The 26,801-nt window shown below is 45.7% G+C and overlaps 1 protein-coding gene across 2 annotated transcripts in view; it reads left to right on the forward strand.

Annotated features, from left to right (window-relative positions):
* ACAD10 (acyl-CoA dehydrogenase family member 10) overlaps nucleotides 1–26,801 on the forward strand; it is a 70,253-nt gene that overhangs the window by 25,542 nt on the left and 17,910 nt on the right. For both annotated transcript variants that reach the window (XM_025401178.1, XM_025401180.1), the window contains 7 exons: nucleotides 2,303–2,462; nucleotides 5,475–5,616; nucleotides 10,434–10,502; nucleotides 14,720–14,901; nucleotides 16,557–16,707; nucleotides 20,979–21,124; nucleotides 23,874–24,047. In XM_025401178.1, coding sequence (XP_025256963.1) covers nucleotides 2,303–2,462; nucleotides 5,475–5,616; nucleotides 10,434–10,502; nucleotides 14,720–14,901; nucleotides 16,557–16,707; nucleotides 20,979–21,124; nucleotides 23,874–24,047 — 1,024 coding nt within the window. The remainder of the gene's footprint in view (nucleotides 1–2,302; nucleotides 2,463–5,474; nucleotides 5,617–10,433; nucleotides 10,503–14,719; nucleotides 14,902–16,556; nucleotides 16,708–20,978; nucleotides 21,125–23,873; nucleotides 24,048–26,801) is intronic.

Here is a 26,801-nt window from a genome sequence, read left to right on the forward strand (position 1 = left end):
CTTGAGAAAAGAGATAGGAAAGGAGGTGAATGGTAGGCTTAAGACCTTTGTGGGGGTGTTCACCCAGGAGGCAGAGCTTGCAGTGAACCAAGATTGCACCATTGCACTCCAGCCTGGATGACAGAGCAAGACTCTATCTCAAAAAAAATAATAATATTAGCAAAAAAAAAAAGATGTTTGTTTCATAATTAAAACTCAATATTGTACCTTCGTTCCTAATAATACTGTCCCTGATGGACTATAACAAAAGTGCTACAGTATTAACCTCCCTATCTGATAAACTTGCCAAAAATTCTGAAATAAATCACCCATTTTCTAAAATAATAAAACATTGGTTCAGTGGTTAAAAAGAAGGTTTAACTTCAGTTCTCACCTCGTTTGCTCTTGTTATTGGTGTCCTTATTCTTGTAGGCTGTTATATTATTCCCGGCCTTCAAAGGTTTTTGTTTTTTGTTTTTTTTTTTGAGATGGAGTCTCACTCTGTCACCCAGGCTGGAGTGCAGTGGCGCGATCTCGGCTCACTGCAAGCTCCGCTCCCCCCGATTCACGCCATTCTCCTGCTTCAGCCTCCTGAGTAGCTGAGACTACAGGTGCCCGCCACCATGCCCGGCTGATTTTTTGTATTTTTAGTAGAGACGGGGTTTCACAGTGTTAGCCAGGATGGTCTCGATCTCCTGACCTCGTGATCCGCCCGCCTCAGCCTCCCAAAGTGCTGGGATTACAGGCGTGAGTCACCGCGCCCGGCTATTTGTTTGTTTTGAGACAGAGTCTCACTCTGTTGCCTAGGCTGGAGTGCAGTGGCTCAATCTCGGCTCACTGCAACCTCTGCCTCCTGGGTTCCAGTGATCTCCTGCCTCAGCCCCCTGAGTAGCTGGGATTACGGTCGCACACCACCATCCCCGGTTAATATTTTTGTATTTTTAGTAGTGACGGGGTTTCACCATGTTGGTCAGGCTGGTCTCAAACTCCTGACCTCATGATCTGCCTGCTTCAACCTCCCAAAGTGCTGGGATTACAGGCATGAGCCACCGCGCCCAGCCTTTGAAGTTTTATACAAAATCTTGTCTCTGCCACTCTGTACAGAGTTAACTCCTAACTCTCCTCCACCCTATTTGGAAAAATTACTTCTATTAGAGGGACAAACAAAGCAATTAAATCAAAACGTATTAAACAAATTTGAAGAGAAATTATAAAATAAAAAGAGGGGGAATTGTAAAAAGTAAAGTAGAGGTTCCTCTTCAAAGACTTTCCTCCCCACTTAAGTAGGAATAAATAGTAACTTCTCTTAGAAGCAAAATTTATTTGAAGACCCGTGCTAGCATTCTTAAATATCTGCTAGCTGTGATAAAGAAATCAATGTACTTTATGTTCTTTACTCCCACAATTTAGCCTAAATATTTGCCCTGGCATGCTTATACTGGTCCAAGCAAGCATTAGGTCATAGCCTGTTCCTCTTCCTTATTTGAAGGTGTTTTTACTTTTCTCAGCATTCCACAAGTTACTTCTTCCTTCCTTTGTTCTCCTCTACCTTTGCCTCTTTCAAAAAGTTCTAGGCCGGGTGCGGTGGCTCACGCCTGTAATCCCAACACTTTGGGAGGCCCAGGCGGGTGAATCATGAAGTCAGGAGATGGAGACCATCCTGGCTAACACGGTAAAACCCTGTCTCTACTAAAAATATAAAAAATTAGCCGGGCGCAGTGGCGGGCGCCTTTAGTCCCAGCTACTCAGGAGACCGAGGCAGGAGAATGGCATGAACCCAGGAGGCAGAGTTTGCAGTGAGGCAAGATAGCGCCACTGCAGTCCGGCCTGGGCGAAAGAGTGAGACTTCTATCTCAAAAAAAAAAAAAAAAAAAAAAGTTCTAAGTTGCTAGCCAATCAGGATAAATACAGAATTTAAAAGTCCCATTCCAGCGAAACCAGACACAGCAGTAGGGTGGATGCGTCAGGTTATAAATGACCCTGTCTCCTTTGTTTGGTGTACTCCTGTGGCAAAACTGCTGGCGAGTGTACCCTTTCTGCAGGAAGTAAAAATGGCCTTCCTGAGTAAATTAAATTTGTGTTCAAGTGCTATGTCTTTACGGCACTGGGGAACAAACATTTCGGACACCTCCTAGGAAACAGATAGGAGCCCCTGAGGCCAGGGTTGACTGCTGGCACCTGTTCAATAAATATTCTCTACACCTGTACTACCATGAATTGTAAAATTTAAAAAAAATGTATATATATTCTCAACATTCTGTGAAAAGAAGGGAAAAATAACAACAACAAAATATATACATATACATATTCTCTCTGAAACCAGGTTAATGACCCAGAGACTGCAGTAAAGGAATTAGAAGCTCTCTTGGGTTTTACATTGAGACTAGGTGTTCCAAACACTCAGCCTGTGAGAAAGACGATGGAAATTCCGAAAGATTCCTTGAAGAAGTACCTCAAAGACTTACTGGGTATCCAGACCACAGGTATGTGGGTGTCTTTCATGTTTTGGTAACTCTCTCCGAGGCGAAGGTTTTGGTCTGTTTCTCACTTTTCAACCCTAATGGAATGGGCTGGAGACAAAGAAGCTTTACAGTGAGGAAAATAGCCATTGGGCCTGGTGCATCTGAGCACTGCTTTCAGTTTTGCTTGGGAAAAAGCATTAACTTCCCTATTTATGGATCTCCAAAAGTATACCTATCCCACTCTTACACCTGAGAGTGTGGTATGGCAGTGGTTGCCTGCTTTCAACAGGGAGAGGAACTTGGGGACTGCAGTATGTGCTCAGAGGATTTTACAGTTTCTAATGCTTTGAGACGACAGCCCATTTTGTGAAGATGACTTACAGTTACATTGGCAGGCGGGGTACGGTGGCTCACGCCTGTAATCCCAGCACTTTAGGAGGCCGAGGCAGGTAGATCACGAGGTCAGGAGTTCGAGACCAGCCTGGCCAACTTGGTGAAACCTTGTTTCTACTAAAAATACAAAAATTAACTGGGTATGGTGGTGGGTGCCTGTAATCCCAGATACTCAGGAGGCTGAGGCAGGAGAATTGCTTGAACCCAGGAGGCAGAGGTTGCAGTCAGCCAAGATTGTGCTGCTGTACTCCAGCCTGGGCAACAGAGCAAGACTCTATCTCAGGAAAAAAAAAAAGAATTTGCATTGGTGACCAGGGTGTAGTGGCTCACTCCTGTAATTCCAGCATTTTGGGAGGCCGAGGCAGGCGGATCACTTGAGGCCAGGAGTTCGAGACCAGCCTGACCAACAATGTGAAACATTGTCTCTACTAAGAATACAAAAATTAGCTGAATGTGGTGGTGCACAACTATAGTCCCAGCTGCTCTGGAGACTGAGGCACAACAATCGCTTTAACCCGGGAGGCAGTGGTTGCAGTGAGCCTATATTGCGCCACTGCACTCTAGCGTGGGTGATAGAGTGAGACTCCCTCTTAAAAAAAAAAAGAAAAAGAATAAAAGGCGGCCAGGCTCAGTGGCTCACACCTATAATCCCAGCACTTTGGGAGGCTGAGGCAGGTGGATCACCTGAAGTCAGAAGTTCGAGGTCAGCCTGGCCAACACGGTGAAACCCCATCTCTACTAAAAATACAAAAATTAGCCGGGCGTTTTGGCGGGTGCCTGTAATCCCAGCTACTTGGGAGGCTGAGGCAGGAGTATCACTTGAACCCGGGGGACCGAGGTTGCAGTGAGCTGAGATAGTGCCACTGCACTCCAGCCTGGGCGACAGAGCAAGACTCCATCCCCCCCCCCAAAAAAAGGAAAAATACAAAAATTAGCTGGGCATGGTGGCACATGCCTGTAGTCCTAGCTACTCAGGAGAATCACTTGAACCTAGGAGGTGGAGGTTGCAGTGAGCTGAGATCGTGCCACTGCACTGCAGCCTGGGCAACAGAGCAAGACTCTCTCAAAAAAAAAAAAAAAAAGTTGCATGATTTTAAAATGCAACAAGTTGTCTCCATTTCTTGGAGAGAAGTTTTCTCTTTCCTCCTTCACATTCCGCCCTCAGAAAACCAGGTGCCTTGTGTGCTTTAGAGGACACTTTTGGGTCAGGGGTGGTGACTCATGCCTATAATCCTAGCACTTTGGGAGACTGAGGTGGGCAGATCCCTTGAGGCCAGGAGTTTGAGACCAGCTTGGTCAACATGGCGAAACTCCATCTCTACTAAAAATACAAAAATTAGCTGAGTGTGGTGGCGCATGCCTGTAGTCCCAGCTACTGGGGAGGCTAAGGCAGGAGAATCGCTTGATCCCAGGAAGCAGAGGTTGCAGTGAGCTGAGACAGTGCCACTGCACTCCAGCCTGGATGACAGAGCAAGACTCCATTTCAAAAACAAAAGAAAACAAAAAAAGAGACTTAAAAAATTTTTTTAATTTAATTTAATTTTTTTTGAGATGGAGTTTTGCCCTTGTTGCCCAGGCTGGAGTGCAATGGCATGATCTCAGCTCACTGCAACCTCCACCTCTTGGGTTCTAGTGATTCTCCTGCCTCAGCCTCCCAAGTAGCTCAGATTACAGGCACCCGCTACCATGCCTGGTTAATTTTTATATTTTTAGTAGAGATGGGGTTTCACTATGTTGGTCAGGCTGGTCTCAAATTCCTGATCTCAGGTGATCCACCCGCCTTGGCCTCCCAAAGGGCTGGGATTACAGGCGTGAGCCTCTGCTCCCGGCCAAAGAAGACATTTTTCCCAAGTGATAAAGGTTTCACCCACTTGCTCCTTGAAAAAGGCTTTTATTGATAGAGTTTCACATTAGGATGTTTTCCAGCAATTGGATTATGGGTAGTGGCCTCTGCACAGCTGTGGCACCCACTCTGGCCAGCCGGAAGAACTCAGGCAGACTTCTGTTGCTTGCCTGCTCTTCTAACCAAGTGAAATCAATCTACACCCAGGGTTCAGTCTTCTTATGGAGCTGAGAATGAATTACTTTCACCTCAGCCAGGATCCTGCAAGGGAGCCATGGAATTCAGCCTAGTGCAGTGGGAAATTGCATCTCATGAAAGCAGCTTTGTGTCAGGCCAAAGGCCTCTGTGTCACTCCTTTCAGCTGTCCCAGCAGTGTCAGGCAGAGGGACGTGCAAGGGCACCTTTCATCCTCAGGCTTAAAGCATTCTATTTAGCAAGATGGGTTGCCATGGCTGCATTTGTGCTTGATAAACAGAATGAGCATGTTTTTATTCATGGAGCAGGAGTTGGCAGGAAGGACAAAATTGGACACCTGCACAAAATGAGAAAATTACTGTGGTATAAAATGAATGGCCTTTGACAAACTATAGTGGCATGTGATCCTGGACCTGAGTTGGCGGGGTGTAGACCTGGGACTCAGTCACTCCTGGTAGGCAGGTAAGAGGTGCTTTTCTTGCACTGCATGGCAGATGAGGATATTTTGAAGCCCAAATGCACAACTCATTAGAAAGAAAGAATGTCTGCTCAGATCTGTCGTCCAGGGCTGGTTTGAGTTTTCTTTGTTTTCAAACTTGCAGGCCCATTGGAACTCCTTCAGTTTGATCACGGGCAGTCAAATCCAACTTACTACATCAGGCTGGCTAATCGTGATCTGGTTCTGAGGAAGAAGCCCCCAGGGACACTCCTTCCATCTGCCCATGCCATAGAGAGGGAGTTCAGGTAAGTTTTCAGGGCCAGGGGAGCACTTGCCCACCAGCCTCCACCGTGCACAAGCTCAGCCCTAAACAGAAAAGTCAGCACTCCATAAAAACACCCCAAGACATTTAAAACTACAGTTATGGACCAGGTTTTGTGGGTCACACCTATAATCCCAGTGCCTTGGGAGACCGAGGCAGGAGGATCATTGAGCCCAAGAGGTCAAGACCAGCCTAGGCAATGTGGCAAAACCCTGTCTCTACCAAAAAAAAAAAAAAAAAAGAATTAGCCTGCTCGTGGTGGCACGAACCTGTAGTCCCACCTACTCAGGAGGCTGAGGTGGGAGGATTGCTTGAGCTGGGAGGTTGAGGCTATAGTGAGTTACTGTGGCGTCATTGCATTCCCGCCTGGGAGACATTGTGAGACCCTGCCCCAATCCCCAAAAAAGCCAAATGTAAATTAGAACTATTCTGGAAAACAATATGATACAATTTATTAAAAGCCTCAGAGTTTTCATACTTTTAGACCTAGTAATTCCAATTCTGGGTCTCTGTCTTAAAGAAATAATTCTAAGTAGGGGGAAACAGCTTTATGTATTAATATGCTCACCACATTTGTTTAATAATATGCTCACCACAGTTGTTTAATAAGAAGAATTTGGAAGGCCAGGAGCAGTAGCTAATGTAGTCCCAGCACTTTGGGAGGCTGAGGCAGGTGGATCACTTGAGCTCAGGAGTTTAAGACCAGCCTGGACAACATAGTGAAAACCTGTCTCTACCAAAAACACAAATAGTTAGATGGGTGTGGTGGCATATGCCTGTAGTTCCATCTACTCAGCAGGCTGAGGTGAGAGGATCTCTTGAACCTGGGAGGTGGAGGCTGCACTGAGCCGAGATGGCACCACTGCACACTCCAGCGTGTGTGACAGAGTGAGACTCTGTCTCAAGAAACAAACAAAAGAGTTTGGAAACTACTTAAATGTACTATAATCTGTACCATAATCAGGAAATAAGTAAACCTTGGTATATCTACTCTTTGCAATGACAGAAATAGTAATAGCTAACATTTATTGAATGTTTAGTGTGTGCCAGGCACTAAAATAAATGCTTTGAATGTCTTGTTACTGCAGAGCATCCTCACAACTCTATGATATGTTACTGTTATAATCCTCATTTATGACTAGGAGGAGTGAGGCTTAAAGAAACCAAGGCAGGCAGATTGCTTTGAGCTCAGGAGTTCGAGCCCAGTCTGGGCAACATGGTGAAACCCTGACTACAAAAAATACAAAAATTAGCCAGGTGTTGGTGCCTTGCACCTGTAGTCCCAGCTACATGGGAGGCTGAGGCTGGAAAATCACTTGAACTCAGGAAGCAGAGGTGTAGTGAGCTGAGATCGTACCACTGCACTCACAAAGTGAGACGCTGTCTCAAAAAAAAAAAAAAAAAAGATTAACCAGCATACCCAGGGTCATAAAACTAGTAAGCAAGTGCTAGAGTCTAGCTTTATAGCCAGTCCATCAGATTTCATAGCTCACCCTTAATGATTATGCTGTTATTGCAGCTAGTAAAACTATGCCTATAATAACAAACGTGTATGATAAAATTTTAAGATAGTAAAGGCAGATACAAATCGCATATATAGTATTAGCTGATTTTTTTTTTTTTTTAGGCAGAGAGTCACTCTTGCCTAGGCTGGAATACAGTGGTGCGATGATACCTCACTATAAACTCGAACTCCTGGGCTCAAGTGATTCTCCTGCCTCAGCCTCCCAAGTACTACAGGCACATACCATCATGCCTGGCTAGTTTTAAAAATTTTTTTGTAGAAATGGGGCCTTACTATATTGCTTGAACTCTTGGCCTCAAGCAGTCCTCCCACGTTGACCTCCCAAAGTTTTGGGGATTACAGGCAGGAGCCAGCGTGCCTGGCCAAGGTTTTTGATTATTAATTTAATAAAAATATTGTTACTCAAATATTTTATTTCATCTTGTTTTAGTTTTGGTAAGTTGTAATTTCTAAGGAGTCTGTTCATATCACCCAAGCTATTGAATTTATTATTTATCATATTCCCTTACTATCCTTTTAATATATGTAGGAGCTATAGTGATATCCTTTTTTTTTTTTTCTGTCGCCCAGGCTGGAGTGCAGTGGCATGATCTTGGCTCATTGCCACCTCCACCTCCCAAGTCCAAGTGATTCTCCTGCCTTAGCCTCTCAAGTAACAGGGATTACAGGCACATGCCACCATGCCCAGCTAATTTACTATTTTTAGTAGAGGTGGGGTTTCACCATGTTGGCCTGGCTGGTCTACAACCCCTGACCTCAAGTGATTCACCTGCTTCGGCCTCCCAGAGTGCTGCGATTACAGGCGTGAGCCACTATGCCCACCCTAGTGATATCCTTTCTTTATCACTGCTGGTATTGATTGATAATTTGTATTTTGTCTCTTGTTAGTCTAGCTAGGGGTTTATCAATCACATTGATCTGGGAACCACAGTTTGTTTTGTTACTTTTTTCTATTGTTTGTTTTGTTTTGAGGCAGAGTTTTTCCTCTGTCGCCCAGGCTGGAGTGCAGTGGCGCGATCTTGGCTCACTGCAACCTCCGCCTCCCAGGTTCAAGCGATTCTTCTGCCTCAGCCTCCTGGGTAGCTGGGACTACAGGCACACACCACCATGCCCGGCTAATTTTTGTATTTTTAGTAGAGATGGGGTTTCACCATGTTGGCCAGGATGGTCTCGATCTGCTGACCTCGTGATCCACCCGCCTCAGCCTCCCAAAGTGCTGGGATTACAGGCGTGAGTCACCGCGCCCAGCCTTTTGTTTGTTATTTTTTGAGACGGAGTTTCGCTCTTGTCGCCCAGTCTTCATTGCAGTGGCATGATCTCGGTTCACTGCAACCTCCGCCTCCTGGGTTCAAGTGATTCTCCTGCCTCAGCCTTCTGAGTAGGTAGAAGTACAGGTGTGAGGCACCATGCCTGACTAATTTTTGTATTATTATTTTTTTTTTGAGACGGAGTCTCGCTCTATTGCCCAGGCTGGAGTGCAGTGGCATGATTTCAGCCCACTACAAGCTCTGCTTCCTGGGTTCACGCCATTCTCCTGCCTCAGCCTTGCGAGTAGCTAGGACTACAGGTGCCTGCCACCACACCTGGCTAATTTTTTTTGTATTTTTAGTAGAGACGGGGTTTCACCATGTTAGCCAGGATGGTCTCGATCTCCTGACCTTGTGATCCGCCCACCTCGGCCTCCGAAAGTGCTGGGATTACAGGTTTGAGCCACCATGCACAGCCCTAATTTTTGTACTTTTAATAGAGACAGGGTTTTGCCATATTGGCCAGGCTGGTGTTGAACTCCTGACTTCAGGTAATCCGCCCACCTTGGCCTCCCAAAGTGCTAGACTTATAGGTGTGAGCTACCGTGCTGGGCTAGATTTTAATTTTTATTGAAATTTATTGAGATTTATTTTATGGACCAGCACATGACTTATCTTGGTAAACATATTGTGTTTACTTGAAAATAATGTATATTTTGCAATATCTGAGTTAGTGGTATACAAATATCCATCAGATCAGGTTGGTTGGTAGTGGGTTCAGATATGTCTTTAGATAAATCTAATTTTGTCTAATTCTATCATTACTGTGAAAGGAGTGTTAAAATCTCAGCTAAGACTTGTGGATTTCTTCATTTTTTTCTCTTTAATTTTGATCATTTTTACTTGACGTATTTTGAAGCTCTGTTGTTCAGCATGTACATATTTATGATTGTAATACCTTTCTGATGAACTTGCAGTTGTATCATTTTCAAATGTCTCTCTTTGTCTCTGGTGGTACACTGTTGTAAAGCCTGCTTTATTTGATATTAAAGTAGCCACACCAGCTTTCTTATGCTTAGTGATTGCATAATGCTTCCATTTCCATTCTTGTTTTTGCAACCTATCTATGTTTATATATTCAGCGCATATCTCTTGTAGACATCATATAATTAGGTCATGCTTTTCTGTCCAGACTGAAAACTTCTGTCTTTTATTTTTATTTTATTTCATTTATTTTTTTCATTTTTGAGATGGAGTCTCACTCTGTCACCCACGCGAGAACACAGTGGAACGATCTTGGCTCACTGCAACCTCCACCTCCTGGGTTCAAGTGATTCTCATGCTTCAGCCACCCAAGTAGCTGGGATTACAGGTGCACGCCACCACGCCTGGCTAATTTTTGTATTTTTAGTTGAGACAGGCAGGAGCCACCATGTCCAGCCAACTTCTGTCTTTTAATTGGAATCTATTCATCTATTGAGTTTAATGTAATTATTGATATGTTTGATTTAGGTCTACAATTTCACCATTGGTTTTTTGTTTGTCCCATCATTTTTTTTGTTCTTACTTACTTTTGGGTCAATTGAATATTTTTTAGAATTTCATTTTAATTTATGTACCATTTTTAATTCAGAAAAGTAATTTCAGGCCAGGCGCAGTGGCTTATGCCTGTAATCCCAGGACTTTGGGAGGCTGAGGCAGGTGGATCACCTAAGGTCAGGAATTTGAGACCAGCCTGGCCAACATGGCGAAACCTTGTCTCTACTAAAGATACAAAAATTAGCTGGGCATGGTGGTGCGCATCTGTAATCCCAGCTACTCAGGAGACTGAGTCCTGAGAATGGCTTGAACTCAGGAAGTGGAGGTTGCAGTGAGCCAACATCGCGCCACTGCACTCCAACCTGGGCAACAGAGCAAGACTGTGTCTCAAAAAACAAAACAAACAAACAAACAAACAAAGAAAAGTAACTTGAAGAAAATCTCATCAATTCAGCCAGCGGTTTTGTTTATTTTCATTTGTCCTGGCAGGATTATGAAAGCCCTTGCAAATGCTGGAGTACCTGTACCTAACGTTCTTGATCTCTGTGAAGATTCAAGGTAAAGTTCAGATGTTTTTGCTATCGCACATTCAAGCTACAGGAGAGAACAGCCCATATGCTAACACAAATTCCAATTCGTTAAAGACAAATAAAATTTGGGTAGGAGGGCAAAGAAACTTTATAACAACCTCTCCCAGAAGTTCTCAGGTATTTAAGTTATCCTGCCAGATAAGTATATGCCTGCTTTAGGGAGAATTGGTAGAAAACATCTTTTTTTAACATTCAAAAAATCCATATTTATCTAGTTTCATGTTGCTTGTTTTTGTTTATTCTTTTTTTTTTTTTTTTTGAGACGGAGTCTCGCTCTGTCGCCCAGGCTGGAGTACAATGGCCGGATCTCAGCTCACTGCAAGCCCCGCCTCCCGGGTTCACGCCATTCTCCTGCCTCAGCCTCCCAAGTAGCTGGGAGTACAGGCGCCCGCCACCTCGCCCGGCTAATTTTTTTTTGTATTTTAGTAGAGACGGGGTTTCACTGTGTTAGCCAGGATGGTCTCGATCTCCTGACCTCATGATCCGCCCGTCTCGGCCTCCCAAAGTGCTGGGATTACAGGCTTGAGCCACCGCGCCTGGCCTTTTGTTTATTCTTTTATAAGAGTCTTTCTAAACTGTTTGGTGTTTTGAGACGGAGTCTCATTCTGTCACCCAGGCTGGAGTCCAGTGGCCCAATCTCGGCTCACTGCAACCTCTGCCTCCTGAGTTCAAATGATTCTCTTGCGTCAGCCTGCTGAGTAGCTGGGATTACAGGCGCCCCCCACTACGCCCGGCTAGTTTTTTTATTTTTTGAGTAGAGACAGGGTTTCACCATGTTGGCCTTGCTTGTCTCCAACTCCTGACCTCAGATGATCCGCCCACTTCGGCCTCCCATGATGCTGGGATTACAAGTGTGAGCCACTGTGCCTGGACCTAAACTATTTTAAACAGCTTTGTAACATGGTTTTTGAGTGTCACTTCTTTCCTAACGTTTTAATTATGAAACATTTGAAACCTTCAGAAAAGGTGAAAGAAGAAAAAATAATATAATGAATATCTGTTTATATTTCATCTAGATCAAAAATTAAAACATTGTTAACATTTTGCCACATTTATTTTCTATATATGTGTGTGTGTATACATGTATACTTTTAACATGTATATAATGATTTTTTTTGGCTGAACCTTTTGAAATAAGTTTCAGACAGCATGCATCTCTCAAGAATAAAGACATTGACCAGGCATAGTGGCTAACGCCTGTAATCCCATCACTTAAGGAGGCTGAGGCAGGCAGATCACTTGAGCCCAGGAGTTTGAGACCAGCCAGGGCAACATGGCAAAACCCCACCTCTACAAAAACAAAAAAAAAATTAGCCAGGTGTGGAGGTGCACACCTGTAGTCCCACCTACTTACCTGTAACAATTGAGGTGGGAGGTGGAGGCTGCAGTGAGCTGTGATCACACCACCGCACTCCAGGCTGGATGATAGAGTGAGACCCTGTCTTTTTTTTCCTTTTCTTTTTTTTCCTTTTTTTTTGAGATGGAGTCTCACTCTGTTGCCCAGGCTGGAGTGTAATGGCGCAGTCTGGGCACACTGCAACCTCTGCCTCCTGAATTCAAGCAATTCTCCTGCCTCAACCTCCCAAGTAGCTGGGATTACAGGCATGCACCACCACACCTGGCTAATTTTTGTATTTTTAATAGAGACGGGGTTTTGCCTTGTTGGCCAGGCTGGTCTCAAACTCTTGACCTCAAGTGATCCATCTGCCTTGGCCTCCCAAAGTGCCGGATTACAGGTGTGAGCCACTGCACCTGGCTGACATTGTCTTTCATAACCACAACACCAGTACACCTAAGATAACTAACAATTATTTAATAATAATACTGAATATCCAGTCCATGTTCAAATTTCCCCAATTCTCTTGGAAACATCTTTTGTAATAGTTTTTAAACTTGAAACATTTGTAATGGTAGAATTTTCTTTTTTTTTTTTTTTTTTTCAGACGGAGTCTTGCTCTGTCACCCAGGCTGGAGTGCAGTGGCCAGATCTCAGCTCACTGCAAGCTCCGCCTCCCAGGTTTACGCCATTCTCCTGCCTCAGCCTCCCGAGTAGCTGGGACTACAGGCGCCCGCCACCTCACCCGGCTAGTTTTTTTGTATTTTTTAGTAGAGACGGGGTTTCACCGTGTTAGCCAGGATGGTCTCGATCTCCTGACCTTGTGATCCGCCCGTCTCGGCCTCCCAAAGTGCTAGGATTACAGGCTTGAGCCACCGTGCCCGGCCAATGGTAGAATTTTCAAAACAATTTTTTAGAGTAGTAAACTGGAGGCTGAGGCAGATGGATCACTTGAAACCAGGAGTTTGAGACCAGCCTGGCCAACATGGTGGAACCCCGTCTCTACTGAAAAATACAAAAATTAGCTGGGCATGGTGGTACGTGCCTGGAGTCAGGAGAATCGTTTGAACCCGAGAGGCAGAGTTTGCAGTAGGCCGAGATCACACCACTGCACTCCAGCCTAGGTGATAGAGTGAGACTCTGTCTCAAATAAATAAATAAATAAAGTACAGTAGAGTAGTAAACTGATTGCTAGTAATGACCAAAAGATGGATTAGTGACACGTCATTGGGTCACCTTAGTACTGCTGGGTGGTATATACACCATTCATACCACCGAAAAATGATAAAAATAACCTCAATAACAAGAAGGGATACTTACTGAACCCTTGTTGGAACCAGAGACCATGCCAGGCACTCTGTATGTTTGTTGCTTAATTCATTTTTTTTTTTTTAAGTAACAAATACCCTGGAAGCGCCCTTAATTCTTGCAATTACCCTTTGAAGTGGGTATGTCTTACAGATTAAAAAACAACAACACGGCTGGGCGCAGTGGCTCACGCCTGTAATCCCAGCATTTTGGGAGGCTGAGGCAGGCGGATTACGAGGTCAGGAGATTGAGACCATCCTGGCTAACACAGTGAAACCCCATCTCTACTAAAAATACAAAAAAGTTAGCCGGATGTGGTGGCACACACCTGTAGTTCCAGTTATTCGGGATGGTGAGGCAGGAGAATCGCTTGAAACCAGGAGGCGGAGGTTGCAGTGAGCCAAGATCGTGCCATTGCACTCCAGCCTAGGCAACAGGCAACAGAGCGAGACTCCATCTCAACAACAAAGCCTAAAGAGGTTTAATAAGTCTCTCAGGGTCACTCTTCAACTAAGGGCAGAGTTGGGATTTAAACCTGGTTCTGACCAGGTGCAGTGGCTCACACCCATAATCCCAACACTCTGGGAGGCTGAAGCAGGCAGATTATCTGAGGTCAGGAGTTTAAGACCAGCCTGGCCAACATGGTGAAACCCCATCTCTACTAAAAATACAAAAATTAGTCAGGCATGGCGGCACGCACCTGGAGTCCCAGCTGAGGCAGGAGAATTGCTTGAACCCAGCAGGAAGAGATTGCAGTGAGCTGAGATCACGCCACTGCACTCCAGCCTGGGCAACAGAGCAAGACTCCATCTCAAAAAAATAAAAAAATAAGAAATAGGCCAGGCGCGGTGGCTCAAGCCTGTAATCCCAGCACTTTGGGAGGCCGAGACGGGCGGATCACGAGGTCAGGAGATCGAGACCATCCTAGCGAACACGGTGAAACCCCGTCTCTACTAAAAAATACAAAAAAACTAGCCAGGCGAAGTGGCGGGCGCCTGTAGTCCCAGCTACTCGGGAGGCTGAGGCAGGAGAATGGCGTAAACCCGGGAGGCGGAGCTTGCAGTGAGCTGAGATCCAGCCACTGCACTCCAGCCTGGGCGACAGAGCCAGACTCCATCTCAAAAAAAAAAAAGAAAAGAAAAGAAAAGAAATAAAAACCGGTTCTGTGTGACTCCAGAGGTCCTTCTCTGAGCCTTGCTGCTTGCTACATTATTACACTTTGAATCCATTCCTGTGGCTTATACAAAGGAACCAGGGAGAAGAGAAAAGCATGCTGTCCAAGAAGCACAGATGGGTGTGCATGTGTGTGTATGCACGTGTGTATGTATGTGGATAGATCCGTTGCAAGAAGGATACTTCTAATGCACTGTGCTTATGTGTAAGGAAAAAGGAAGTATCCAGTGCTCTGGGTCTGAACTCTTCTCCAGATCTCAACCCAGGGACAGTGTACACCCAGGGACAGTGACAAAGAATAGGGTCATGACTAACAGCCTGCCACATTATGACTCAGATCCCTGAAACCCCTTCTGTGTTCCTCCCAGTGTCGTTGGCACCCCATTCTATGTGATGGAGTACTGCCCAGGTCTCATCTACAAAGACCCTTCCCTGCCAGGCTTGGAACCCAGCCACAGGCGAGCCATATACACTGCTATGAACACAGTCCTGTGCAAAATTCACAGTGTGGATCCCCAGGCTGTGGGGCTTGAAGACTATGGGAAGCAAGGTGAGCAGGAGGCCACGTCTCCCATGCTGGTTGTTTCATCACTAGTGCTTCTGCTTTTAGGATCTGAATCATTTTGGGTATTAACACACCATGCGTAAGGCACACTTAGCTTCTTCCTTGGAAATCCAGTTTAGTTTTAATGGGTGTTGCTGACTTAGGTATTTGGGCCTTCGATAAATCCCTTTATGAACTACACAGTCTTTCTTCCCTGCAACTTTTTTTTTTCATTTTTTCTTTTTTTCCCTGAAGTATTCTACTATCCAATTCCCTGCTACTTTTATCTCACTAGACCATTTAAATTTTTTTTCTGATACTGACCAAATGTATTTAAAATGTGTTTTTCTCTGTTTCTTACCCTTTTCCCTAAATACTCTTCAACAGGAATATATATATTTTTTGAGATGGGGGTCTCACTATGTTGCCCAGGCTGGTCTGGTCTCAAACTTATGGGCTCAAGCCATCCTCCTGTCTCAGCCTCCCAAGTAGTTGGGACTCTGGGCATGTGCCACCGTGTCCAGTTTCAACAGGGATAGTTTTTTTGTTTGTTTTTTGAGACAGGGTCTCTCTCTGTAGCCCACACTGGAGTGCAGTGGCGTGATCTTGGCTCACTGCAGCCTCAACCTTTTGGGCTCAAGCGATCCTCACACCTCTCCCTCTTGAGTAGCTGGGACTACAGGTATGCACCACCATGCCCAGCTAATTTTTGTATTTTTAGTAGAGACAGGATTTCGCCATGTTGCCCAGGCTCTACCCAAACTCCTGCGCTCAAGTGATTTGGCCTCCCGAAGTGTTGGGATTACAGGCATGAGCCACTGCAGCCAGCCCTCATATAGTACTTACCACATGCCAAGAACAGTTCTAAGGGCTTTACATATTTTATTCTCCCAACGGCTCTATGAGGACCATCTCAAGATGAGGAAACTAAAGCATAGAGATGCTAAGTAACCTGCCTGAGATCACACTGCTAGAGAACAGCAGAGCTGGGTTTCAAAGCCTGGCAGTCTGACTCCAGGGTTGATTTGCCCAGCTAACCACTGTTGTTTAGCCAAAAAGTGATTTATGAAAGGCTGTTAGGAAGCACACAAGATCTTTTTTTTGGGGACGGAGTTTTGCTCTTGTTACCCAGGCTGGAGTGCAATGGTGTGATCTCGGCTCACTTCAACCTCCACCACCTGGGTTCAAGCGATTCTCCTGCCTCAACCTCCCAAGTAGCTGGGATCACAGGCACCCACCACCACACCTGGCTAATTTTTGTATTTTTTAGTAGAGAAGGGCTTTCGCCATGTTGGACAGGCTGGTCTCGAACTCCTGACCTCATGATCTGCCCACCTTGGCCTCCCAAAGTGCTGGGATTACAGGTGTGAGCCACCATGCCCGGCCATAAGGTCTTTAAGAGGAGCAGAGATCATATTTGGAGACCACACAGCTAGGAACAGCACCCAGACCACACTAATCCAGCCAAACAGCCGATGATTTCCACCTTGGGGCAGCAGGAGCATCATGTGGGAAATTCTCCAGTCTTAGGAACGTGTTCAAAGACACCGCAGCACCCACTGCAGAGCATGACAAAGGGTTTTACTGCACTGGTTTTTTTTTCCCGTTACTTTCAGAGGTTGCTGAAATTGCATACCATGTTCTAATCATCTTTCCCACAGTGGCCTATATTCCACGCCAGGTGCGAACCTGGGTTAAGCAGTATCGGGCTTCTGAAACCAGCACCATCCCAGCTATGGAGAGGCTGATCGAGTGGCTCCCCCTCCATCTTCCCCATCAGCAGAGGACCACACTGGTGCATGGGGACTTCAGGTAGATGTGATGGCAGGGAGAGCTGAAAAATGACAGCAAGGACACTCCAAGGGGGAATTGAGCAATTGGTCTTGCTGCAATTTACAGTCGGGAATTATTCCTATTACAAAGCACCTCTCTGTGTGTGGCCTTTTCAGGCAGGGTTTCTCAGCTCTGGCACCGTGACATGTTGAATTGGGTAAGTTTTTGTGGTGGGAGCTACTGTGCATTGTAGGATGTCAGGCATCATCCCTGGCCTCAGCCCGATGCCAGTAGCACCCCTCCCCGCAGAGTGTGGCAACCAAAAATCTTTGCAGACCTGGTCCAGTGTTCCCAGGGAGGGCAGCATTCCTCTGTTGAGACCCACTGTTTGAAAGTAAGGCAGAGTCTACGGCCCCTGAAGAGGCCTGATCTCATCTGAAAGTAAGGCAGAGTGAGGGTGCCACTCACCTCCCAAGAGGCCTGGGGATGGACATTCTCACTGGGTGTAGTGAAAGGATTGAAAGAGAGTGACAGAGTCTCTGGGGCTATGTGATGAGTCTGTAGCGCGGCTAAAATGGGAACTTCAGTATGCCTGGCATCCGGCGGCAGAGATGATAGCTTTATCTTATCATCTCTTGCTGTGAAAACTGCCCATTAGGTACTTTTATAGGGTAGTGTTTATCGTGTTTTCTGCTTCACAGCACCTGGAGACCTGCTTTTGATGCAAGAATGCCTTATTTGGCTTGTCTTTTTGCCCATGTGGGGACCCAGGCCTTTTATTGAACAAGGCTAGACAGTGAAGGTTAATTTTAAATTTTAAAGACCTTTCGGCTTCTTCTTTTTTTTTTTTTTTTAAGACAGTTTCACTCCGTCGCCCAGGCTGGAGTGCAGTGGCATGATCTCAGCTCACTGCATACCCCACCTCCCGGGTTCAAGCGATTCTCCCGCCCCAGCCTTCCGAGCAGCTGGGATTACAGGTGTGCACCACCATGTGCGGCTAACTTTTGTATTTTTAGAAATCCAAAAATACAATATATTTTTAGTAATACAAAAATATGAGAATGGGGTTTTATCATGTTGATCAGGCTGGTCTCAAACTCCTGCCCTCAAGTGATCTGCCCACCTTGGCCTCCCAAAGTGCTGGGATTACAGGCGTGAGCCACCATGCCCAGCCTTAAAGACACTTCTTTGCCCTCCAGATTTGATTGGCCTGTCTTCATTGGCTTGACCTGTGTCCCTCGCTCCCGGCTTCTTCTGTTATCCAGCCACCTTTGGGAATCCCCCTGGGTCTGAGAGTGGACAGCTGAGCTTTCTTTGTCATGTGGTCATCATGGGAGCTTGAGGAACCTACTCCTGCATCAGAGACTGATGGGGCCAAGTGCTTCCCCCACACTGCCTTGAACTTGGCAAGCAGTTGGGCTGCATTTGACCCCCTCCTCCATCTTTCTCCACTTGGGACTCTAGAGCACTTGCCTGACAACACTTTCCTTGCCAGCTATTGCCATGTATTTCCTTTGGTGGGGAAGACCTCAGGTGGCCTTTGTGTCACCAGCCCATAACAGCTGCTCCGTGGACCTTGTCTTTGCTTCTCTTGGCACCTCAAAGATCTACGAATGTGATCAAGTATACAGCAGGCAGGAGATGTCCAGTGCAGTCTGAGCACCCCATACCCTAGCTATAGTGAAGTATGATGATCATTTAGGATGTTGCCTCCAGGAAAGGCATCCTCTGATTTTAGAGAGTGTGCTGCTGCTTATTGATCAACATAGTTGAGATAATTCTGATTTTTGATGGATGGAAGAATATTTCTTGCTAATGGAGTGAATCACCGGTGGTGAAAGCATAAACTGCCGCAGCTACTTTGAAAAGTAGGCCGGGTGCGGTGGCTCAAGCCTGTAATCCCAGCACTTTGGGAGGCTGAGACGGGTGGATCACGAGGTCAGGAGATCGAGACCATCCTGGCTAATACGGTGAAACCCCGTCTCTACTAAAAATACAAAAAAAAACTAGCCGGGCGAGGTGGTGGACGCCTATAGTCCCAGCTACTCGGGAGGCTGAGGCAGGAGAATGGCGTAAACCCGGGAGGTGGAGCTTGCAGTGAGCTGAGATCTGGCCACTGCACTCCAGCCTGGCCGACAGAGCGAGACTCCGTCTCAAAAAAAAAAAAAGAAAAGAAAAGAAAAGTAGTAGGCGACTCATGCCTGTAATCCCAGCACTTTGGGAGGCCGAAGCGGGCAGATCACTTGAGGTCAGCAGTTCGAGACCAGCCTGGCCAACATGCCAAAATCCCATGTCTACTAAAAATACAAAAAGTACCCGAGTGTGGTTTTACCCGTGTAATCTCAACTACTTGGGAAGGTGAGGCAGGAGAATCACTTGAATCCGGGAGGTAGAGGTTGCAGTGAGCCAAGACCGTGCCACTGCATTCCAGCCTGGGTGACAGAGTGAGACTCCATCTCAAAAAGAAAAGAAAAGAAAAGAAAAGTAATGGGCAGTAACATGGAAGATGGGAATATGCTGCAACACATTGTTTTTTGTAAAGAAGCATCTGCTGCAGCTTTGCACCAAGAGACTCAGGCGAAGATGTTTGTTTTGGTCATGCTTGTAATTATAATACATGATAAATAAAATGTAGTTTGGCCATATGTTGGAATTCTATTTAGTGGGTAAAATAAACCAATTTGCTGTACATAAGTCATAAGTCTCAAACAGATAATGCTAAGTAGAAAAAAGTAAGTTTCAAAAGGGTAATAAATCATTTATGAAAACTTAAAAATAATTGAAAGAACACTATATGTGGTATATAGGTACAGTTATAGATAAGAGAAATATAGAAATATCTGAGACTGATATATACTAACTTCAGGATAGCAGTAAATCTGTCATTTTTTAAAAAATCTGAAGCAAATATAACAAAAAAGCAGATATAATATCTGCTAAATCTGGAAGATGGACACATGAGTTCTGACATTATATCATTCTCTGTATTTTTCTGCATGCTTGATGTTTACTTTTTCTTTTAAATAAAGCATGCATTACAGACAGCCCTGGCAGGAAACAGAAAGCATGAAAGAGGCTATTTGGGGAGAGTTCAATATAGGGTTGTATTGTGGTTTAGAGGAAACGCTGAAGAACAGTGTGGAGTCCCGGGGCCAGGAACAGTGAGGAGTCAGTCTGACAGGGCAAGCATGTGCTGTGGTTATTGCTACTCTACAACAAACTTTGTCAGAACTGAGTGGCTATCAACAACGACAGTAGTCATTTTGCTCGTGAATCTTTGCAGTCTGGGGACAGGACAGCTTATTTCAAAGTAGGGCGGCTGTTAGACGGGGCTGAATCTTCTGAAGGCTTGCTAGCATGCTGGCCCTGGGCAGAGAAGATATGAACAGCCGGGCTCCTTGGGCCTCTCTTTCTGTCTCTTTATGGTTCCCACATCGTCTCTCCAGCATGGCAGCTTCTGGGTAACTGGACTTTTTTCTTTGAGACAGGATCTTGCACTGTCACCCAGGCTGGAGTGCAGTAGCTATTCATAGGCTGGAACATAACTGACTGCAGCTGCCAACTCCTGGGCTCAGTGATACTCCCACCTTAGCCTCCTGAGTAGCTGTGACTATAGGCGTGCACTACCACGCTCAGCTAATTTTTAAATTTTTTTTTGTAGAGATAGGGTCTTGCTGTGTTGCCCAGGCTGGTCTTGAACTCCTGAGCTTAAGCAGTCCTCCCAACTTGTCCTCCCAAAATGTGGGGATTACAGGCATGAGCCATTGCACTCAACCCTGGACTTCTTACCTGGGGGCTCAGGGCTCCAAAATAGTGTGTTTCAAGGGACAGAGGGCTGGGCAGAAGCTGTATCACGTTTTCTGACCTAGTCTAGTCTCGGGAGTCCCTCAGCATCACTTCCATGTGTCTTGTATCTGTTAAAAGCAAGATGCTTCACTGGGCCAAGCGTAAGACTCTACCTTTTGTGGGAGGAGTGTCAAAGGATTTACAGATCTGTTTTAAAACCATCACAGGGAGGGAGTAATTCCCTGAACCCAGAGAGGCTAGCTCTCTAGGGAGGGCTGCAGAGAAGGAGCTGGGGAAATAAATAACCAGGCCCCTTCCCATCTCCTGCTTTTGATTGGCTGAGTCCAGCTGGAAGCCAGAGGGCAAGGGAGTCCTTGGAGCACACAGCCCAGGGAGCTCAGGCTCCCGGGCACAGAGGGGATGGGAGGGTGGGGAGCCAGTCTGAAAGGCAAACAGACCACGCAGAATCCTCCCTAGCCGGCAGTTTTCTTAGTGCTGTCTCTGTTCCTCCTGGGGCTTTTCAGGCTCGACAACCTGGTGTTTCATGCAGAAAAGCCAGAGGTGCTTGCTGTCCTTGACTGGGAACTTTCTACCTTGGGCGACCCCCTCATTGATGTGGCCTACAGCTGCCTGGCTCATTACCTGCCGTCCAGTTTTCCCGTGCTGAGAGGTAGGAACTGCTGCTGGAGGATAGTGGAGGAGCAAGCCAGTTCTCAAAGCACTTGGGAGCAAACTCAGCTGAAGTAGTCCATGATTGGACAGGAAAGTGAAAGTGAGGTCCTGATGGTTCTGGTGGGAAACATAGCTGGAATGCACTCCTGTCACATTTGCGGGGAAGTAGATATAGAATGTGTGTTAAGTGAAAAGTATGCTTGTATAGGCACCTCTTATGCTTTTACACAGCTAACTTCTATTTAGGGTTTTAAATTAAAAACACATTTATTGTGGCTGGGTGTGATGGCTCACGCCTGTAATGCCAGCACTTTGGGAGACCAAGGCGGGCGGATCACAAGGTCAGGAGTTCAAGACCAGGCTGGCTAACATGGTGAAACCCCATCTCTACTAAAAATAAAAAATTAGCTGGACGTGGTGGCATGCGCCTATAACCCCAGCTACTCGGGAGGCTGAGGCAGGAGAATCGTTTGAACCTGGGAGGCGGAGGTTGCAGTCAGCCGAGATCACACCATTGCACTCCAGCCTGCGCAACAGGGCAAGACTCCATCTCAAAAAAAAATAAAAACAAGCCACATTTATTATAAAAATACTAGAGCCAACAGATAGCAACAACAACGAAACAATTAAAATCATTAGTAGTCCCAGAGATAACCATTTGCTGACATTTCAGTATCTATCCATGTCATCTTTTCTTGTGTGTATATGTATATTTCCTAAAACAAAAATGTAACATGATCAAATGACATGCTTTTTTTCACTTCATTGTATACTGTAGACATGTTTTCATGACATTACATATTCTACAGCATAATTTTTAATGAGAGCATATAATCTTATTGTATAGAATTAAGGGAAGATGGCTGGGTACGGTGGCTCACACCTGTAATCCCAGCACTTTGGACTTTGGGAGGCCGAGACGGGCAGATCATAAGGTCAGGAGATCAAGACCATCCTGGCTAACATGGTGAAACCCCATCTCTACTAAAAATACAAAAAAATTAGCCGGGCGTAGTGGTGGGCGCCTGTAGTCCCAGCTACTCAGGAGCCTGAGGCAAGAGAATGGCACGTGAACCCAGGAGGCAGAGCTTGCAGTGAGCCGAGATGATTGTACCACTGCACTCCAGCCTGGGCGACAGAGCAAGACTCCGTCTCAAAAAAGAAAAAAAAAACAAAAGAGAATTAAGGGAAGACTTTTGGGTTAATTCCTATTTAGATATTCAATTTGTTTCCAATTTTTAAATATTACCTCCCCCACCCCTATGAAGAAAGGCAGTGAATATCTTTGTAGTAATATCTTTGCCTATATATAAGGTATACTCCTAAGATTAATTTCTATGAATAGAATATATTACATGCTTCTAAATCATGAAAATGTCACAGATGGAGCAAATAAGTGAATTTTTTTGAGACGGAGTCTAACTCTGTTGCCCAGGCTGGAGGGCAGTGGTGCGATCTTGGCTCACTGCAAGCTCTGCCTCCCAGGCTCACACCCTTCTCCTGCCTCAGCCTCCCGAATAGCTGGGACTACAGGCACTTGCCACCACGCCCAGCTAATTTTTTGTTTTTGTAGTAGAGATGGGGTTTCACTGTGTTAGCCAGGATGGTCTCAATCTCCTGACCTCGTGATTTGCCCACCTTGGCCTCCCAAAGTGCTAGGATTACAGGCATGAGCCACTGTGCCCGGCCTGTGAAATTGTTTTATTTGCTATAATTATCATTTTCATAATTTGGTGAGATCTTTTTGTTTATTTTTATATTTGTTTATTTATTTTTGAGATGGAGTCTCCCTCTGTCACTCGTTTATTTATTTTTGAGATGGAGTCTCACTCTGTCACCCAGGCTGGACCACGGTGGCGCGAACTCGGCTCACTGCAACCTCCATCTCCCAGGTTCAAACGATTCCCCGGCCTCAGCCTCCTGAGTAGCTGGGATTACAGGCGTGTGCCACAACACCTGGCTAATTTTTGTATTTTTAGTAGAGACAGGGTCTTCACCATGTTGGCCAGGCTGGTGTCGACCTCCTGACCTCAAGTGATCTGCCCTCCTCAGCCTCCAAAAGTGCTGGTATTAGAGGCATGAGCCACTGCGCCCAGTCAATTGTTTATTTTATTTTATTTTTTTGAGATGGAGTCTCGCTCTGTCACCCATGCTGGAGTGCAGTGGCGTGATCTCAGCCCACTGCAACCTCTGCCTCCTGGATTCATGCAATTCTCCCATCTCAGCCTCCCTCCCAGGTAGCTGGGATTACAGGTACATGCCACCATGCCTGGCTAATTTTTGTATTTTTAGTAGAGACAGGGTTTCACCATATTGGTCAGGCCAGTCTTGAACTCCTGATCTCAGGTGATCCACCTACCTCGGCCTCCCAAAGTGCTGGGGTTACAGGCGTGAGCCACTGCGCTGAGCCTGAGATCGCTCTTTCCATGTCATTTTTGATCAAATGACTGGTTGAAGATAATATGCATCCACCCTTAACTGTGGCCCAGATGGAGTTGGAAGCTCCCATTCCTTCCTTTACTGCCATTAGAGTCTGAAACCTGTAAGAGCCAATTTGTGAATAATGACTTCATGCCTGGATGCCCAGCCATCTAAGGGAATAAGAGCCAATGCAGGAATAAGCTAACCCCTGGAACTGGTCGTGAAACTAATTTTCAAGGGACATGGCAATTTTCAGAATTTAAATATTTGCCAGCTACAGGGGTATGTCAAGTCAGTGACTACCCATGAATGGCTCTTTCTCCCAGGTTTTAATGACTGTGACTTGACACAGCTGGGAATCCCTGCTGCAGAGGAGTATTTCAGGATGTACTGCCTCCAAATGGGACTCCCTCCCACTGAGAACTGGAACTTCTATATGGCTTTTTCCTTTTTCCGTTTGGCTGCAATCCTACAGGGAGTCTACAGGCGATCACTCACAGGTAATGGGATGGCTGCCCTGAAGAATCGCTTGGGAGTGAGTCACAGTGAGGACCGTGCCTCCACCTGGAAACCCTCTCAGGGCCACAGAGGCTTTGGAGAGACCGGTTTGGCCACAATTCTCTGAGATTCAGTTAATCCAACCATTTGTCACGTAAATATTTTCTTTACAATATTTATTATTTGTTTTTGAGACAGGGTCTTGCTCTGTCACCCTGGGTGGAATGCAGTGGTGCAATCCCGGCTCACTGTAATCTCTACCTCCTGGGTTTAAGTGATTCTCCTGCCTCAGCCTCCTGAGTAGCTGGGACTACAGGCCCACACCACCACACCTCACTAATTTTTTTTTGTATTTTTAGTAGAGATAAAGTTTCACCATGTTGGCCAAGCTGGTCTCGAACTCCAGACCTCAAGTGATCCTAAAGTGCTGGGATTACAGGTGTGAGCCACCATGCCCAGCTTATTTAACAATATTTAAACTTGTTTTTTAATTATTAAAGTAATGCACAAAGAAATTTTTCCAGTTAAAGCATTCATGCTCATGATCAAAATTTGGTCATATAGAATTATGTAAAATTGTATTTCACCCTTTTCAACACCATTCCTCAAAGATAAATGTTACCGTTAAGAGTTTCCTGGGCCCTCCAGTTTTTCTGTTTATCTATCTTCTCTCTCTCCTCCTACTTTTGCACAAACGTGATCATCCTATGTGTATTTTTCAGAACTTTGATTTTAAAATTTTGTATGCTTAAGAATTTCTATGAAATATGTGTATGGCCATTTGCATATTTAACAACTATATTAGGCAAATTTCTTGTGGGTTTTTTTGTTTGTTTGCTTCTGTTTTTGTTTTTTTTTTTTTTGAGACAGTTTCTCACTCTGTTGCCCAGGCTGGAGCGCAGTGGTGCGATCTTGCCTCACTGCAACCTCCACCTCACCAGCTCAAGCAATTCTCATGCCTCAGCATCCGAAGAAGCTGCGATTATAGGCATAGGCCACCATGCCTGGGTCATTTTCTTCTTTGTTTTTAGTAGAGACAGGGTTTCACCATGTTGGCCAGGCTGGTCTCAAACTCCTGACCTCAGGTGATCCATCCGCCTTAGCCTCCCAAAGTGCTGGGATTACAGGCATGAGCCACCGAGCCTGGCCAGCTCCCAAATCTTTAGGTAAAACCGTTGTGGTCTTTGGCAACTTCCTTGCTTGCTGGTATGACAAAATGTTCCAGGTTCGTCTTGGCTCTCCAGCTTATCCAACATGGTGAAACTGTGTCTCTACTAAAAATACAAAAACTAGCCAGGCATGGTGGTGGGTGCCTGTAATCCCAGCTACTTGGGAGACTGAGGCAGGAGACTCACTTGAACCTGGGAGGGAGAGGTTTCAGTGAGCTGAGATCGTACTACTACACTCCAGCCTGGGTGACAAGAATTAGACTCTGTCTCAAAAAAAAAAAAAAGACTTGGGAGCCAACCTGAACAGGCTCCCACTTGCTAATAATAGGAAACTTTGGGCATCACCAAGGATGATAGCTGAAACGGATGAAACACATCAGGTATGTTTAAATCCAGGAGTAGTAGCCGGGCATGGTGGCTCAGGCCTGTAATCCCAGCACTTTGGGAGGCCAAGGTGAGCAGATCACTTGAGGTCAGGGATTTGAGACCAGCCTGGCCAACATGGTGAAACCCCATCTCTACTAAAAATACAAAAATTAGCCAGGTGTGGTGGTGGGTACCTGAAATTCCAGCTATTCAGGGGGCTGAGGCAGGAGAGAGAATCGCCTGAACCCAGGGGGCAGAGGTTGAAGTGAGCTGAGATCGCGCCAGTGCACTGCAGCCTGGGTGACTGAGGAAGATACTGTCTCCACCGAAAAAAATAAAATTAAATAAATAAATAAGTCCATGAGTAGTGATACAAAAACAGAGACAACAAAGTCTCATTGATGACCTCAGAGGATGCCAGGGAAGCAACTTATTATTCTGAAAATTGGTAAATGGGTTGGGGAGTGGGGAATCAAGCATTTGTCCTGTCTTTCCTAAACAAATCATACCTCAGGCTATCCAAATAATCGATAAGGGAATGTTTCTCTCTAGAGAAGTATCCTGGACAGAATAATATAGAATTTGCGTATCACCAATTTGCAACTCCTAATGCATTAATGCATGTGGGCAATAAGCTTCAATGAAAGCCAACACCACTGAGAGAGAGAGACAGCCAGACATTACGTTCCTCCTGATGCTTCCCTCAAAAGTCACACCGACTCTGCCCAGGCCTCCAGTGCTAGCTGCCAACTCATGGAAAACACAGGGTTCAGAGGGACATGTTCAGCAGCACGCTGGGCACAACCACTCACAAAATCCAGATTCTGGAAAACATCACAGGGCACACAACTCAGTTTCTTCAAACACATACATTTCAAGGGGAGGAAAAGAGTGAAAAAGAAACCTGTAGATTGAGAGAGACTTAAAAGAAACATCAGGCTGGGCATGGTGGCTCACGCCTGTAATCCCAGCACTGTGGGAGACCGAGGTGGGTGGCTCACCTGAGGTCAGGAGTTTGAGACCAGCCTGGCCAACATGGGGAAACCCCGTCTCTACTAAAAAACATAAAAATTAGCCAGGCCTGGTGGTGGGCACCTATAATCCCAGCTACTCAGGAGGCTGAGGTAGGAGAATTGCTTGAACCTGGGAGGCCGAGGTAGTGGCGAGCGGTGATTGCATCATTGCAGTTTAGCCTGGGCAGCAACATGAGACTGTCTCAGA

Source organism: Theropithecus gelada, chromosome 11 (genome assembly GCF_003255815.1).
Source record: "Theropithecus gelada isolate Dixy chromosome 11, Tgel_1.0, whole genome shotgun sequence".
NCBI lineage: Eukaryota > Metazoa > Chordata > Mammalia > Primates > Cercopithecidae > Theropithecus > Theropithecus gelada.